This window comes from Antedon mediterranea, chromosome 8 (assembly GCF_964355755.1).
Source record: "Antedon mediterranea chromosome 8, ecAntMedi1.1, whole genome shotgun sequence".
Classification (NCBI taxonomy): Eukaryota; Metazoa; Echinodermata; class Crinoidea; order Comatulida; family Antedonidae; genus Antedon; species Antedon mediterranea.
Genome location: NC_092677.1, coordinates 11,941,190 through 11,959,883, shown reverse-complemented (window position 1 = coordinate 11,959,883; position 18,694 = coordinate 11,941,190). Strand labels below are relative to the sequence as shown.

Below are 18,694 nucleotides of genomic sequence, written 5' to 3'. Positions count from 1 at the left end.
GAGTGTTTTTCGGGATACTGTCGCGAGACTTCTCTGTTCAACGATATTCATTAATATAACGAACGGCGTACGTGTGAACACCTAAGCATTTTAATCCGTGGATTACCTTACCGCTTGTGTGTGAACATACCCTTAGTAGGCTTACATAAGGTCCAGGACTAGTAATGCGTAGTAGGCTAAAAAAAGATAAAAATAAATGTTCTGCCAGTTTTATAACTAGAACCTCCAAAGAAAGAAAAGGGGATACCCAAGGACCCATGGTATAACAATATTTTTATATATATATTTTTATACCTACATCATGCGAGAACCCAACCCAAGAAAATGTCCGTCTTAATAAATAATATTTAATAAATAGGTTAGAACAGTAGTGGTTCATTGGAAAGTGTACCCTTTTAAATTAATAATATATAGGTGTCCTAAAGGAGGGGATCTTTTTACATTAAATTTTACATACCAGTGGTGGTGTCAATCAACACATTCTTATTAAGAAAAGTAGGCCTAGGAATAATATAATACCAATATTAGTTGCTAAAGAATCAAAATAAATTTAAATTCAATCAGTTTATCAAATTAAAAATGATTGCTGCATAAACCCATGGAAACTGCAAACAGGTATTAAATTAATACTTAGATTCTGTTTTAATTTAATTTAATTATTTTGTAAGACTTTAAATTCCTAGTTAAGGAGGACTGTTAATTTGGTTAAAACCCGATCTTAAATAACTCGAATCTGAGGAGAATTGATTTAATAATCTAGTTGACCCTATTCAATTGAGCTGTATAACTTTCTTGTTTTTTTTTTTTCACATTGATTACTGTCATACCTGTTGACAGCAACAGGCCCACTGTGGTGTGTTCAGCTTGTAATGTTTAGCCAAGCTAACAAACTCAGGTGGCCTGTAGTGTGTGTAATATATCCACACTGACAGCTACACCATTCAATCCCTTCCCTTCAATAGGCTTGATTTATTGTTCTTTTGTAGACAGGGGTGCTGACTTGAAACAGTTTTCATTTCACCTGCCAGTATCTAGGTATTTTTATTAGAATTCTTCCTGCCTTCTGTTATTTTTGTCAAATGATGACATGAACAAAGTATTTTATCTACCAATTAATAACATCCAGGTGCAAAAATAATTTTAGTACAGTATAATGTTGTAGTAGTTTGATTAGGTTTTATCAACTAGACCTATGGTTAAAAAGTATAACAAGTTATTGCAAACATTTGAGCTGCTGTGTAGTTTTGATCAAAATTTAGCAATTGTGTTTTCCTCATCTTTAATGAGTTTGAACTGCATTGCATGGAATAAATGGTACTTAAAACCTTTTCATGCACCATACAATTCTATAAAATAACTTTTAATCTATGAGTGTTGCATATTTTGTGATATTTTAAAATGTTTATATTTTATATTAGCTCTGTTTATTTTTTATCAAATTTTTAATGGTAAAATAAAGCGGGAGATTATCATAACATATATATATCTAAAGCCTTGTTTTACACCATCAAACTTTATGTGACAAAAAAATGTGATTTGCCTATATATGGACATGATGATGTCATATCAATACCATATTTGATCATATCACTACCATGTTTGAGCACATCACAGTGTAGATAGAGATTTACATAATTATTTTGTTTTATTTATAGAGGGCCTCATGTCTGTCAAGGTCCAGCTGGACCCCAGTGCTGTTTAGGATGGCAAAAGTCAAGGTCATCGGGGTTGTGCATACAACGTAAGTAGGAGGAGATGTTGAGAAGAGTTTCTTTGTTTTTAATTAAATCTATGAACAATACATGAAAATGCAATACCAAAAACAATAGATTCGAATGGATCTCAATGGAGATACAAATAGATAGTCATTCATTATATATATATATTCACACAATAAAAACATATAATATATTGAACTTTGCTTTCCGGTATGGTGTTACCTAAGCTAGGAGGCTTAATTGTACTTAAATTTGATGTGAACAATTTTAGTGGGTACTTCTAAAATGAAATGGGGCACATAAAAAGATGAAAAAGATACTTAAAATAACAGTTTGTAAGAAATATGTATAATAAAAAGTTTTAATTTTATAAAATAAATTGCATTTTAAAGGGCAAACTCTAAATCCTCAATTCAATTCGTATTATTAAAAATAAAATAATGTGTAATTGGAAAAATTAGAAAATTCGCCCATACATACAATTAAAAGCGGACTAAGGTCTTTTTTGACATGGAGACACTCTACCATTAGACCATCCGTTTCACCTCTAGTTTTATCAAGGATGTAAAATGTAAAACACTTAATAAAATGAGGGAGAAGAAACCCACTATTAACCTTAAAATGGAACATAATTGTACAGGGAGCAATAATAGGATAAACCTATACCACCACAGTAGGCATATCAAGGCCATGCTTCGGAAACTCCAGGCTTAACATTAATACAGCAATGAGACTGTCTGGTCTGTTTAAAGGAACCCTGTGTCAGTTGAACTAATAAGATCTAGGTCTATTCCCAAGCCAATACTTTATCTATTATTTGTCCAGTATCATAGGCAAGTTCTGTAATACAATGTCATATGTTTATCACATGTGACACTTGTATCATAATCCATAAGCCTAACCTACCTTAACGTAATGTAATGTGAATGTAATTCTGTAATACAATGTCAGATGTCTATCACATGTGACACCTGTATCGTAGTTTATAACTGTGTAACTACACACCTGTGATATGTACAGTATATGACACTATATTATAGAATTTGCTCATACTGGAAAGATAATGCCATTTATGTGGAGATGATACCATAGAATTCTCAACATAATTATTTGTCAGGTGATCTCCAAATAGAATCCATTGCTGGTATCCATATGACCTTTGTTTTTCCAATGGAATATGCCTAATGTATCCCCAAATGAAGAGAATTAATCCATATGATCCAGGCATGTTCCAATAATGGTTTTAAGGAAAAGTATGGATTGGGCAATGACCTTTCCCATCTGGAGTAGAAACGCCCCTCTAATCAATCAAAACTTTTGGTCTGGTTGAGGTCAGCTGTACTTTCAAAAGGTTTTTATTCAAGTGTTGTGAAAAATAGAACAGCTTACATAAAGTACAGTATCTAGAAACATTTATCAAGCACTATATTATTACTATTCAGTACTGTTGGTAAATACTATAACAATAATAATATACTTATTACAATGACTACTACAACACATTAGTAGTCTTTCTTAGAGAAGATATCTTTGTATATTATTTTTAGTGTGAATTTCTAAAATAAATAAATAGGTCAAATTTGTAAGATCTCAGCAAAATTTAAGTAGGGCACTGCATGTAAGCAGGGAGTTGTAAGTGTTTGTTGATTTACCTGCGCCTAAGGGAAAAAAATGTAGGCCTGAAAAATGTAATAACAAGACACATGGCTAAAGATGATAGATTGTAATTAATTTCCCAATTTACGCTTAAACAATATTTCCTGAAAATCTCGTATTTAAAACTGAATATCAATTTCTGACTTTTTATGTAATCATTTTTGTTAAGCGCTTTAATCAAGTTGTAAAGACGATATATGAATTATATATCAACATAGGCGGAGCTTTCAAATTTTGGTAATTGTAATGCAAAAGATGATATTAATTTCAGTTAAGCACCTACAATTTGCCATTTTTAGGCCCTGAGACCCCCTATTTCATAATCCTGGATCCATTGATCGTTGTGATTTTCAGTACTTGTTTTGAAAATTACCACAAGGGAATCTATTTTATGTTAAAAACTGGATATCAATTTCTGACACAACCAACTTACTGTATTAGTGTCAATACAACAATTATGCACTTCCTATTAGATGATCGTTACGGACATAGACCCTGCGAACATCCTGCCATATAGGCTTCTTGACGTTCACAATTTTATATTATGTATCGATAAATATACTGATACCATCTTTAATAACTTTGCTGCATTTTTAACACCTAAAATTTACCTTTTAATGTTGGAAAGTATCCTCAACGTTGTTAAAGATGTCGTTTGAACTCCATGGGAACTAGGGTAGTGGTCTGGAACAGTAGAACGTTAGGTAGAATAAGACAAAATGCATATCAAGATGTAATTGTGTTATTCTAAAAGTACTGACTGTTCTTGTAGCCATCTTCTTCTGAAAACACATGGCTGTCATTGACGGATACTTAGTATCAGTTGAATGATACTCTACCTATTACCGTGAATGAAACAAATCAGAATACAAAAACAATTTTAAAATGTATAATCCGTCTCCAAATCCACCATCTTGGATCTAATGTAGTCTTCGTCCCTTCTGTCCCTGTTTTGTCTTGTATTTTTGTCCTTTGTCTTGTTGTGCTTTTATTTTGTTTCTTTTTCTTTTTCCCGTTATGTATTTATTCTTTTTTTATTTAATAATTTATTGACTACATTTGAAACATTTAATATATATACTTTTTAAATTCCTTTTTTCTGGTGGAACTAGCCTTAAAGCACTCTGGGCTTATTTAAGTTTCTCCAGCATAAGTGCATTCTACTTAAAAAAATGACCGCAATTGTGCATTTTAGAAAGCTTTCCTGTACCAGGAGAGTTGGGATGAGGGTGGGTGTGGAGAGATTATGGAATAAAAGTTAGTAAATGTAGAAGGACACAAAATTTAAAGTATACAGTAGAACCTCCATTGAGGGGACGCCTTCAGAGCCAAAATGTCCTCTTAATAGGGGACGTGTCTCCTGAATAGGGGTGCCACTCTATTTATTGGATATTGTCCTAATAGAGTTGTTCCCTGAGTAGGAGCGTCCCTAACGAGTGGTTCTACTGTATATCAATATTCATCATATAGAGATTTCAATTCTTTTTTATTAAAGCTGTGTGTCGTGGAAGTTGTGGTAGTGGTTCTTGTACTGCACCAAATCGGTGTACAACATGCGTTCAAACCAGCTCTGGTATGTCATGTACAAGTTCAGTACCCAAGTACTCAGGGGCTCTTCAAGAAGGTCGAACAGGTAAGCTGTTAAATTAAGGATTAGTGAAGCATTAAGTTGAATATTGCTGGGGTAATGCTTGTTTCCTGCGTTATATCTTCTACTAAAGTGTATTAAGGCCTGTTCATGTTACAAGAAAATGACAGTTAAAGATGTATTGTCCCCCTGAAAAAATAATTCTTAAAATTTTTTTTTTAATATGCCATTTTAATATCACCTAATAGTTATATCCACTTTGGATTGGAAAAAAAATGTATTTACCTAAAAAACTGTAATTTAAAAAAAAAAATAGTAAAATTGGTTGATTTTAGTTGAATTTAACCATTTATTTTCTCATTTTATAAGTGAAAACATTATTTTTTTCTATGAAAGTGATTTATTGAAAATACAAAATAACATATTCAAAGTCTGATTTAATTAATCTTTACTTTTCATGTTTTTGGGGGACAATACATATCTTTAATAATGTCAATAAATTACTCCCAATTTTTTTGAAGCAGAAACGGGAGCAAATTCTTTGCAGCAAAAAAACAAATTTAAAACCGATTTATAAACAACATTTTTTTTTTGCATTTTAGTAATGTTAACTTTTTGTTGACAGCCGCTGATTTAAACTGTTTTTGGGAGTTTTGGGAGTAGAGAGGGGCGTTTAGACGGCAAACTTTCAGTGAAGTTCTGGGAGTAGTAAAGTGGGCAAACAAGCAAAATCCTCTTTCTGTAGTATTTACAGGAAACCCTAATAATAATAACTCAACATTAAATTAGTTTCTATCAATGGTAAATGCAATACAATAAAAAGAGTGGTAATTTATAATGAGACAATACAAAAATACCATTAATAGAGGATCTTGCAAGAAGAGATTTCTTGTCATGCAAGACCCATAAACGATACTCTTTAAGACATCCTGTAATTGGCGATATCGCTGTTGGATGTATGTAAAATAAAAAAAAAAATTACATTTGTATATAATTATATATATAAAATAAATAAGGTCATGACAAAAAAAGTTTGAAGGTCTAGTTTGAGTACAATGATAATAAATGATTTTTAAGTTTTTTACGAAAAGTTGAGAGAGAGGAAGAGTTAGCAATTGTATTGCCCAGTACAACTTGTCCGCAGATAGCTGAATAACAATAATAAAATTAGTAAGCTTTTTATAAATTTAATTTTCAGGAATTGTTCACCAGCGAACAGCAACAGAAGAAAGGCAACAGTTACAAGATAACTATAACCAGGCTTCTCAGGGACGCACCAGCACCAAACCTGTTAACCAACCATCATATACATCATGTACTAGTCTACGATGCCACTATCGATGTGAGCGTGTTGCCGGTATAGCAAGATGTGCGTGTCCTCCCGGTTATGAATTGAGATCGGATATGAGGTCATGTCAAGGTAGTGTACAGTAGTATTTTGATTTCGACACCATTTTCACAATTGCATATCTAAAACCTGGATTCACAATCCTTAAAAGTCAGATTTATTTATGTGTTGTTTTAAGTCAATGATTTTGATTAAGTTTTAAAATTTTAAGTGTAAAAAGGTTTTATATCATATTGTAAAAGAACTGAATTTTTCACTTTTACACTCCTTATTATCTTGAATAAAATCCCAGATTCACTTATTTCTGACTACACAACAATCTTCTAACCTTGGTGCTTTCCCAGATATTCCGTACCACCCTGTATCCAGTATAAAACATTGTTGATGTTCCACAATATTAGTATTTTCACTTGGTAGTACTCAAGTTAAGTCCATGTATTTTTTTTTTTGTAAGACGTTGATGAGTGCATACAAGCAGGGTTATGCCATCACTTCTGTAGCAACAAAGAAGGGAGTTATGAATGCACATGTCGGCGTGGTTATGCGTTGCAGAATAATTTAAGGACATGTCTTCCGATGCACGCACTAGGTAGCCCATTGAATTCAGATACAGCTGCACAGAGCGGCGGGCAATTGGGATCTGCTACTAGATACGTACCGAACGGTTACGCAACATCCACACGTGGTATCTCACCCTTTTATAGGTCTTACACAAGTAAGTTTTCTTTTGAGCAGTTTTATGGGAATCGGAATTAAATTCTGAATAATTTAATTTGTTAAATAATTGGAATAAACTATTAAAACACACCTGCATGTATTCTTAGTTTGTGGTTGGTTTAATTTGAGTATCACATGCTGTTAAGTATTAGTTCTACTGCACACAAATTGTTCTATTTCAAGTTCAGCTTTTTGAGAATTTTGTACAAATCTTCCAACTCATGAAAACATTCTCCTCAGTAATTCATTATTGGTATATATTTTTTCTCAGGGTGTTCAACATGTATTAATAATCCTAGGCCAGTTGTAAACTGCCCACCAGGTACGGTCATCAGGTCAACGTCGAATGGTATCCAGTGTGTTGGTAAGTTTGATAATGTTATTCTCACTCTGAAGAATAAGATAAACAAGAAATATTTCTTACAAAAAACGCTGCTCGCTTATTGAAAAATATTTTTTTATTTCAAATGTTATTGAATGTGTCATTTTATTGTCACATAATAGTTATTTTACCTGAAAAAATGTAATTTAAAGCAACAAATACTTAAATTGTCTGTCAGACAATGGTTTTTGGGTTTCTTTTCTCTTTTTATATGTGAATAAATATTATTTTTTTGTTACAGAAGTGAATACTCAATTTCTGTCACTTTTACTAATTTTAGCATGACATGTCCTAATAGACTCTTTTCCCAGACGTTTTTTGGGTCTACTGTAGCAGCTGGAATCAATAAATTATAGTGGAGTTTCCATTTTCGCAAAACTGTCGTCCTTAGAACTATAACTGCTGCTTGCTTTAGCTTCTGATTGAGTAGTCCTAATGGGGCGTAGCGGCCTAGAGCAGCAGCGTGAAAAATGTGCATGTAGTACAGTTGACTCACTGAAAACATAAACTCTCCATACTTTTTCTTTTTCTCATTAAAACACATTTGGAATGCCAGACTTTCCAGAAAATCAGAAATATTAGGCCAGCCCAAAGGTATCCAATATTTGCAGAGATGGCTGTACCCTATTTTTGTACAAAGAATGAAAGCCAATATGATTAACCATAGAGATTTTATAGTGAACTATAATATCTTGAGAAACTCAACAGTTCTTTTCAGAACTAATTTACGTGGTGTATTGCAAACTTTATTTCGCCATGTAAACCTTCAAACAATATAATATCTCTATGGTTTAATAGCAACTTTTTGTTTAGATGGCCTATGTCATACTCTTCATTGTAGGTTTATTTACAAATTAGGCATTACTCACACTAACATAGGCCAAGGTAGTTTGACTTTATGTATACCCAGAAGATCCGGTTGTTGGTCCCTACTAATTATAAGGTATTTTTATCGTTTTCTTATCTAAAATGTATTAGCAGTGATAAACTGGTTAATTAATAAACCAATTAATCATTTTAGGAAATGATTAATGTAATTGACCATTTATGTCCTCCTTTAATAAGTAGAAAATTCACCAGATTATTTGTTCACAGCATGGAGACCTGAGTTGAAGGCCCAGCATCCTACATTTAAGACGTAGTTAAGCACTGATAATTACATATTAATGTACTCTAACTAATCTTTCTTATACATGTTTGCCTGGTATTACAAAACTTAAGAATTACAAGATGACTGTGTCCTGAATATCGGCTGGAAACTAGGCTTTGGGACTTACAATCGTATACCCGACCTAAATTGTTCAAAATCCTCACAAACATGGCATGCAGGCCTGTCAACTGAATATGTTGAATAGGAATAGCCAAGGAAATTGGAACTTAGTATTATTATTATTTATAGTTTATAGTTAATATGATCAATTGCAACATCCCAACATTTTATTTAAAGATTTATTGAAATAAAGATGAGTAAAATAAAAATTTGAATAAACCATATTTATAGTTTTTATAAAACTTTCACTCAAAAAATAAACAAAATAATAAAATTACTGTTTTCAGGTAGAAAATATATCTTTTAATTTGTTAAATTGATTCAGATTTTACTCTATTAGTGTTCAGAATGTGTAGATGGGAATTGCCTATACCCAATTTATTATGGTAATTATATATTAAAAGCTTAAAAAATGCATAATTTCTTTTTAAATACTCAATTAATTTATTCAGCCATTGAACCAGTTCAAATAGAAATTATGAATAATCTGTATTTATTTAAACCCATTTTACTATTAAAATAAGATACTACATTTTGTGTATTCAATTATCAGTAAGCAAAGCAAAATCCCTTAGGTGTTGTACATGTACGGGAAATTGGTACGTCCTCAATCTTAATCCTCGAAGGGGCAAGGCTGAAGCCGTAGTACAGTCAGGTGAATTCTAGTTCATGGTACAGTTGCACTCCCGTTACTCTCCCGTCCGTCGTAAATATCCACGAGGAAATTAAGGATCAGGGCGATTGTGGTAGTTTGTACTTCAGTGTAATTATTTAATAAATAATTTGCAATGCTTCGATATATATATTATAAGTGTTAATTTGTACCATATGTAAACTAAAAATACAGCAATTGAAATTTTCAATTTCATATATTGCAATATTAATTAGGTACTCTTTGCTCTTTATCAAATTTTAGTTTAACATAGGGACAACCTATTTTTGAAGATTAAGGCATTATTTTGGAATATGTAGCCCATGGCATTTAAATTATCTATAAAGCTTTTGAGTAATATTGTTTAATTTTTAATTTTTTTGAGGTTGACGTGCTTGCCTTCCAATCCCAAGGTCCAGGGTTCAATCCTGACCTAGGGCCAGGGTTGTAAATCACGACTCTTTCAATTCCATTCCCTAAGCCTCAAATGAGATTTAGTTTTTAGCCCGATGAATTATAAAATAGTTTATCCATCCTGGAAATTGCAAGTTACTTGCAGTTGGATGGATATGAAAAAAAAATATATATATATGTCAAAATAAAGTAGCCACTAAGTTTGGGAAAAACCACTGGTTGATTCAGCCATCCGGATACAAGCACGCTATCATATGACCATGTGAATTATATGAGTCAATGATTTTTCTAGAAAGCATTACTAATGTTGTTATATTTTCAAGGATAACAAAGCACATGTTATGCTTTTCAATTACTTTTTGAAATTTATTTTTAACAAATTTAAAGCTCTTTCTACACTATCGAACTTTATGTGACAAAAAATGTGATGTGTCAATATTGACATATCACTACCATATTTAAGCATATCACTACCATATTTGGGCACATCACACTTTTTTGGTCAAACCAGATTGTGTAGACAGAGCTTTATATGGTGTAGAAATATATTTTAGGGCCTATAAAATGGTAGTCACAGACCATGGACCAAAATAGAGACATTTTAAATGTTGTTAGTGTATGGAACATTTTTTCCCACTATTTTAAAAACTTTTGCCTGGTATTGCCGACTCATTTTGTGTTTCATTGCATGTAATAGTACATTTCAAACTTGGCACATATTCGCAATGTAGAACCTAATACTTTAATAACATCAGTTTCACACTTAATAACATTTCAAAGACAGACTGCTTACCGCTGAGTGAGATTAGCATAGAAATCATGTGGACGCGTGACAATCATAAAATTGTCAAAAATTAATACTTATCACATGACCTAGTATTGGGTCAATAATAATGAATATCATTGTTTTTTAATACGTTCAATCCTTTGTCATCACAAATACAAAGACACGACAAAATTGGCTAATTTGTGACATGATTGTTGTCTGTCTGGCGTTAATTTGCCATGTTTAACAAGCCTGTACATTGCGTTATTTGACATGGTATGAATCTGTTGAGAATATATTGAGTATTGCAACCTGTAACTGACTGACGTACATGTTTCCAATTTAGTTGACAATGTTCTCTAAGGCCAAATGAGGACACACTGGTTTTTTTCCCAATTGGTCCCATACTGACTGGCAAATTTAGGAAGTGTCACACTAGTAATTGATAACATTTGGCTTGAAGCTACCTATCGTTTATTCCATTTTTCCCAGCTGTACATATCTTTAATGTTGAAAGCTTCAAACATTTAGCAACATAAAAAAAGATTTACTTACATATCTTTAATGTTGATTAGAAAAAACCAAACATTTAGCAATATAGACTTTAAAAAACAGGTTTACTTTCATAACATCCTAATTTTAAAAAGTATTTTAAACCACATTTTGTCATTTTTATAGCTGTAAGGACCATGTTAACTAACTTTTGATTATTTTATTTATTTGTAATTGCATCATTTTATAACATAGAAGTATTTAAAATTTTAGAAAAACATTACAATTAACTGTAGTTTTATCTTGTTAATCAAGGGTTACCGTGTCTAGAAATGACTCATTATTTAATTAACTGTGATTTCAGGAAAGCCTAATAATTAAAAGTTCAGATTGTCACAAAGATAAAGACACTAACGATTGAATAGAGCACACAATATTTACTTGACTTACAGTTAATATTGGTCTGTTAGTCAGTAATTCATGCCTTAATCCTATAACATATTTTGAAGTTAGTTGATTAAACAATTTGTTCCTAAAATAATCAGTATTTAAATTGTTAACTTTGTTTTTTTAGTGTTTATGTTTAAACATGAACAAATTATTTCTCCATGGTTAATACATAAAAGCTGGTCTAATTGCAGGGCATCTGTATACCAAGAAGCCGATCTTTATTCTTTGTATTATTATGTATGCTTTAAATGTTTTAAAAAGATGCTCTAAAGCACTGTCTACACTATCAAACTTTATGTGACAAACAATGTGATATATGGACATGATGATATAATATCACTACCATATTTGGGCATCACCACACTTTTTTGTTAAACTAGTTTGATAGTGTGAACGGAGCTTTAAACTTCAAGACTTTCTCATCTTCACTTTATTTCCTTTTTGGAAACATGTAGTGTACTGCCAACCTTATATTACTAGTTTAGTTGCAATTTTTACTCTCTTTGTTTATATTCAGAATAATATGGTTGTAGTTTCCTGTAAAGTAAAGTAAATTTATTGAACAAACGCTTTTGTATCAGCGGCACATGTTTATAAGGCATTTACAAGGCAATGTAGTTATTCTGTTATGCAATTTTTTAAAATTGAAAAATATTTATGAAAATTTGATTTATCTACTAAAATTAAATTAATATTTTGTAGTTTTTCTGTTATGTTGCTGGGTGTGTACTAATTTGAATCGTTTTTTTTTTTAAATTGAAAAATATTTTTGAAAACTTGATTTATCTACTAAAATTAAATTAGTATTCCATGAAAAAAGTAATGTCATTTCCATGTTTTAAAGATGTTTTTATGAAATGTCCAATAAAGAGGATGGTGTCTGGACATGAATTACCATGTTCTTAAAAGATGTTAATGTGAGGATCATAGATAGTTCTTTAGGAGTTACAATATTAACCATGAGACACAGTGCATTACAAATAATGATATTTTAAAAATGAAAATGAATTACGACATATTTGTGTTCTCCCTCTGAGATGGGTATTATTTCTAGTAATTTATATAGATATGTTACGGGTAGGCTCTTTCTGTAGAATGAGATATTAATTTTTTTTATGAAAATGAATTTGGACGTGTTTGTGTTTCCCCCTCTGAGGTGGCTATTATTTCTATTAATTTATATATAGATATGTAGGGGTAGACACTTTCTGCAGAATGAGATATTCATTCAATTCACATTTATTTACTCATCGTTTATAAATACAGTTTCATAGCATAAATGATGGCAAGGATCCTGCATAGAGAAGTTTACACTTCTGTTTTCGCAGGATCCTTTTACATAAAAAACATAAAACAATAAACACAACATAATAGATACAAAATTTAAAAAAAAACATTTCCTATATACATTTTAGAGTTGTTCATCATCAAAAAGCGATAGTGTTTTTCTAACATGATTATTTATACATTTTTTCTTAAAAAAGAAGATATTCAGTTTATTACTTCCAGTACATGTGGATTCTTTCTATCATTATAGCAAAAGTATGAATACATATAATATAAAACAGGCTATGTGTGTATACTCGCACACACCAACACAACGCATAATATATGCATATATATTTTATGAGTGAAGCATTTTAAGTTCTGTAATTCGATAAAATGTCTCTTTTTACATATTTTTTTAGTATTTTATAATTTTTGTTAACAATATCTAAGTGATTTCTACAGAGCTTGTTCCATAGTTTCGGTCCGTGTATACTGATAAAATGTTGACCAGACGTTAACCTAGAGTATGGTTGTTTTACGCTACAAATATTTCGAAGATTATGGGTGGTATTTATTATGGGTATTATATATTTTTCATGAAAAGGAATTAGGACAAATTAGTATCATTTCTATTAGACACTTTTTAATTTGTAGAAGAGAGGCCATAATCAGCTGTATGTCCTTTATTTGTTAAATGCTATTTCACCAATTCCTGATGTACTTCACCTCTGTCAAAAAAAAAAATGTTTGATTTTTAGTTCCTAAAATTTTTTCCGAATAATACATTGTTTTACCTTTACTCTTGTGTTTTAACCATTACTGTCCCTTAGGAGGGATTAAATGTGACATTATGAATGATGATGGGATAATATTACATATTTTTGACAAGTTACTAAGCAACAAAGTGACAACATACTGTTTGTCACAATTTTCACATGCCACATTGTTGAAAGGTTGGAATGATTTCTGATACATTGTTTATGATAGTTTGTTATTCATGTCGTTAATAGTCTAATTAAATTGCAGTTGTGAATGACATTACCGTGTAGGCCTATCACCTGACATTGTTTTGAGGTGTAAGTTGAAGAATGGAATACTCATATGTACTGTATGTTGACTTACTTAATATAAATGCGAGTTAGATGTATAAATCTTAGTCAATGTTTCTTCTACATTCCTTCCCTTATCAATATATTTGATACGGAAGTAGTTCCCCAGGTTCCCAAGCAGAGTTGGTAACCCTCCACCATACATCTTATTTTTTTCAAAAGAAATGTATACATGTACTTGTGACCGTCAACGATTCTTGTCACAGATACTGATTGCTAACTTTTCTAAATAACAATAAACTCCGATTCATCTATGCACCTAATAAAAGCAGTGTAAACTCTTCTTTGCAAGTTAAACACCAGCCTGCACTCATCAGGTCGATTCCTACCCCCTCCCTCCCACTTGTACTGTACCTCATTTAGAAGAATTTATTTCTGTTATCAACCAATTCTATGTTAATATCCGGCGCACTGAGTAATAATTTAACTACATTTCTTTAAAGTAACCCAATATCCATAGAAGTCTTTGCAGCATATTATGTCATGTTCATTACAATCCAAAAGAATTTTGTGGTTTTTTTCCACCTCATTCTTGAGGAGAAGTCCAACTGGTATTTGTATAGTCCACTAATATTTTCCAATTGTAGAATCCAAATTAAACAAAATCTTAAATTGAAAGTGATCTGTTGATAATTTTCCAAGCAGATGTCTTTCAAAACAACTATGTTTAATTTCATTATCTGTCAAATGTGATAAAATAAATTGTCAGGTAGACAGCATGAAGACAAAGGAATAGCATTATGACTATTCTTAGCTATTATTTGTTTACGAATCTCTGTTAAACGATGGTTGGAAGTTTAATTTTGGTATTTAAGTACTGTCTACACTATCAAACTGTATGTGACAAAGAAATGTGATGTGTTCATATATGGACATGATGATGTCATATCACTACCATATTTGTGCACATCACACTCATTGGATAGTTTAGACAGAGCTAACGAAGTATTATTCTGTTAAATTTTACTCAAATGATTTTTTTCAGTCCCATGATTTGAACCTAGTGCTTTGGAATTTGTAAGCAACCATGCAACCACAAAGTTACTCTTGTTTCATCTCTCATAATTTTATATGCCTTGTGACTGTCCTAAGATTTGAAACTAGGTCTTTTAGATTTCAAAAGAAACAATACTAACCAACCACAGGGATTTTCCTTACTGTTGTAAAGATTTTTATCTTGAGTATTAAACTAAAGTCTTTGAATCAAAATATGAATTGTTTTTCTTTGACGGGGCTGAAGATATTATTGCAAAAACTATCAACAAAATTTATGAATAAACTTGAGGCTATATGAAATGGTAACAGTGGCAATAGTGTTTTCTGATGACTTTGTGACCCTCACAGACACCCTGGATACAGGTTTGGTTCAAGTAACCTGCTCCTAGACACCCTGAGGAATCACAAGTCTGGCGCCCTGCTGCTGTCCTCAAACCAGCTTCCAACCAGAGAATGTCATCGTGATTGTCTCGAAATGACTAAGCATACTTGGTAATCCTGTTGTAATCTTCAATTTAAAAACCCTGGAAAAAAAAAAGTGTGATGTGCCCAAATATGGTAGTGATGTGCCCAAATATGGTAGTGATATGTCCAAATATGGTAGTGATATGACATCATGTGTGTTTTGTTTATCGTTTGTTTTATCAAGATGAGACAAAACTTGGCAAGTACAGTTATTTAAAACTGACCTTATTAAATAATAATGTCGATAAGCAATTTTTGCTGACCAACAAATTGTCTAAACTCTAGTGATTCTATTGGCCAAGTTCGTTTCGACACCACGCAAGGATTAAGTCCTGCGAAACCGCACCTGTCTATCACTTAATTTAACTTACAAAGTTTCAAAAAGGAAGATCAGTAATTTCATAAACGATTGATAATTTCAATTTATTTCGGGCAGACGAAAAGTTTTTTTCTAGTGTTTTGGGACAAATATTTTCCGGTAGCAAATTACTTGAACAAAAACATGTAGGTGAAATGTATTGTGGAAATAATACTTCTATTTCTACATGACTTTGCGTAATTATAATAAATTAGGTATTTATTGGAGAAAGAATTATGATGATTCACTTTTTCCTGTCCCAAAAGGCTTGATTTATTGTCATTTAAGCTCTGTCTACACTATCAAACTAGTTTTTGACAAAAAATGTGATGTGCCTAAATATGATAGTGATATGTCCAAATATGGTAGTGATATGACATCATAAATTGCCACATCAGATTTGTTTGTCACATAAAATTTGATAGTGTAGACAGAGCTCTACTGACGGGAGAGCACTGTTAATCAGGTTGCAACAGCTTCATGCCAGATCTATCATCCGTGGTTACAATTGTGGGAATATTTTATTCATGTGACACTATTGCATAAATAAATTGCTGAAAATAGAAATAATTATTCTTTAACGCAAATTATATCCTTGTTATTTGATTGGTTGATTGTATATTACATGGTGTCAGAGGAGATTTCAAAACAGGCCTATTGGTAGAAGAAGTGGTGTTTAATGTTCAGTGGCCTGAGATTGTTAAACCTTATTTCAGTTTTGTATTTTGTAGTGGTTGTCAATGTCCTGCTTCGAAACCCAAATCCAAATCCAAATTAAAATTAGATAGGAATCAAATAATAATTATAACTTGAATGACATCTGATAAAGGCTCTAAAGAAGCCGAATACCTTTACTTCATGATGATGCCATTCATGCACAAATAAACAAAAGCTGAAAACAATTGTAATAGCATTTTTTTTTGGTCACACGGTTTTGTTGCATTTTACTACGGAAACTGTTCATTTACTAATTTAATCATTAGAAAGTAGTAAATGATTTTGGCAAGTTAGGGTGGATGCCAAAAATATTAGAAAACTGTTTTCAAGACTTTAAATCGTTTTGGAAGTTGTAAGGAGGCAGCTTATGGTATGATGAATATTTTGGCACAACCAAAGAATATTTTGGCACAACTAAAGCCATATTTTTTGTGGTAGCAAAAAGGTCTTGGCTTGAGAGAGTTTAGTAAAAGAGAACTCAGACAGCATCATATGACAAGGCATTACGAAAAAATGTCTTCACTCGTTGGTGCTGTCTGAGTTGAATCCCGACGAGACGAGTTGTCTTGAGATAGCGCTGGGTGACTGTAGTTTTTAGGTTGTCGGGAGAACTTTAAACATGTTCAATTATCTCCCGACGATACGACTTATTGGGCCTTGTCGTACGACACTGTCCGAGTTGGCCTCAAGAATTGACAACAATGTAATGTTTTCTTTTTTCAATAGATAATTTTCTTATACAGATAGAAATATGACAATCTTGCTAAATCAAGAAATTTATCTCACTCACATGCACTATACCAACAATAACATAAGAAAAGGTTTTGTCATACATGCTAGATGCGGTAGACTTTCGATGGGATGTGTCAGCTACAGCAACAGTGACGCAATTATTGCTTAAAACCACTAGTGCGCTCTGTAAACGATAATTTTCTAGCTGAATCAACATTTCAGAAAAAATGGAACAATCTAAATGTAAATTGCTGATTGTTTAATAAACTTTTGTATATTATATTATGTACTTTTTTATTCTATGGATATGGCAGTCCAAAATAAAGAGAAATGAAATGAAAAATGTATTGCATTGCATAGCTGCAATGAGTCTATTGAGTACAAGTTATCAAATGAAAGAAATACACTGTACTACTTTAACTTGTTGAGATGCATATCAGTTTGATCTTATGGGAGGATTTCTTTTCCCTTTGTTGTTTCACTTGATCTTGATGTTTGATATTAAGTACTCTTGAACCGATTGATTGCTTCCTTCTAATAAGTGTTTAAGGCTCACCATGGGGCCTTTGTTGATGTTATAAAACATGCTTGTATGTTGCTGTTTATAAATTCATTTGAAACCTTGTTTAAAGAATGTTCATTTATAAACTGTTAAGAAATTAGACTCGTTATGCAGCACACATAGACATTCTAAAAATTATATTTTTTTTACATTTTTCTATTCAACTTTACATATTAAACTTGGTTCCCTCTACGGCCTACGCAAGGACGTAGGCTGTATAGTGGCGTAACAACCATGAGTGCTGACTGGCTATAACCCCAGGGGCAGGAGCAGTCCAATGCAACTAAACAACGTTGGAGGGCCCCCTAAACCAGCTGCCTTTGCCACATATGTTATGCTACTGAGACCTGACTGTAACGCAAGCGAATTGACCAATCAAAAGCAATGGATTATTCAAACTGTCGCTTATGATTGGTCAATTTTTATTTAAAAGTCTGTGCGCTCTTTTGGATACCTAAGAATTATTATGAATCATCTACAGTACTATAAATATCTGGTGTAAAGAAATGAGTTGTCAACAAATTTTATAGCATATCTTCTAATTGTAATCTGATCTGTCTAAGGCAAAGTATTCCTGGAAATCAATTTAATTTCTGATGAAGACAAATTTGTAATACTTCCGTCTATGTGTATAATGAGGTAGGGTACTGAAGAGTAAACACTATTTAGTATTATTTTTTAAACAATTATTTTGATGTAGTATCCATGATTGCTTTAGTGTTTCAAAGTTTTGATGGTTTCCAAAAACTACCAAATTAGACAATTCACTGTGCAGTTAGTGGAACCTAAAAAAAACAAACAATTGACACGCACCAACACGTTGTTTAATGTACAACCAACAAACAAACAACTAAAACAACTAACTTTATAATATAACTCCTCATTCAGGACAATCCCTTGTTGTTTTCCATGGGTGTCCCATATTTAATCAAGGTTCCAAAACAACTAACTTATAATATAACTCCTCCTGCAGGACATTTCTTTGTTGGGTCCCAAAGGGGTCTCCTCTTTAATCGAGATTCTACTGTAGTTC

At 32.0% G+C, this 18,694-nt stretch overlaps 1 protein-coding gene across 1 annotated transcript in view; it reads left to right on the top strand.

The window, feature by feature from the left end:
* Positions 1 to 18,694, top strand: part of LOC140057617 (uncharacterized) — a 98,624-nt gene that overhangs the window by 1,321 nt on the left and 78,609 nt on the right. Inside the window, exons 2-6 of the mRNA XM_072103334.1 lie at positions 1,656 to 1,741; positions 4,870 to 5,007; positions 6,161 to 6,382; positions 6,765 to 7,025; positions 7,299 to 7,391. Coding sequence (XP_071959435.1) covers positions 1,656 to 1,741; positions 4,870 to 5,007; positions 6,161 to 6,382; positions 6,765 to 7,025; positions 7,299 to 7,391 — 800 coding nt within the window. The remainder of the gene's footprint in view (positions 1 to 1,655; positions 1,742 to 4,869; positions 5,008 to 6,160; positions 6,383 to 6,764; positions 7,026 to 7,298; positions 7,392 to 18,694) is intronic.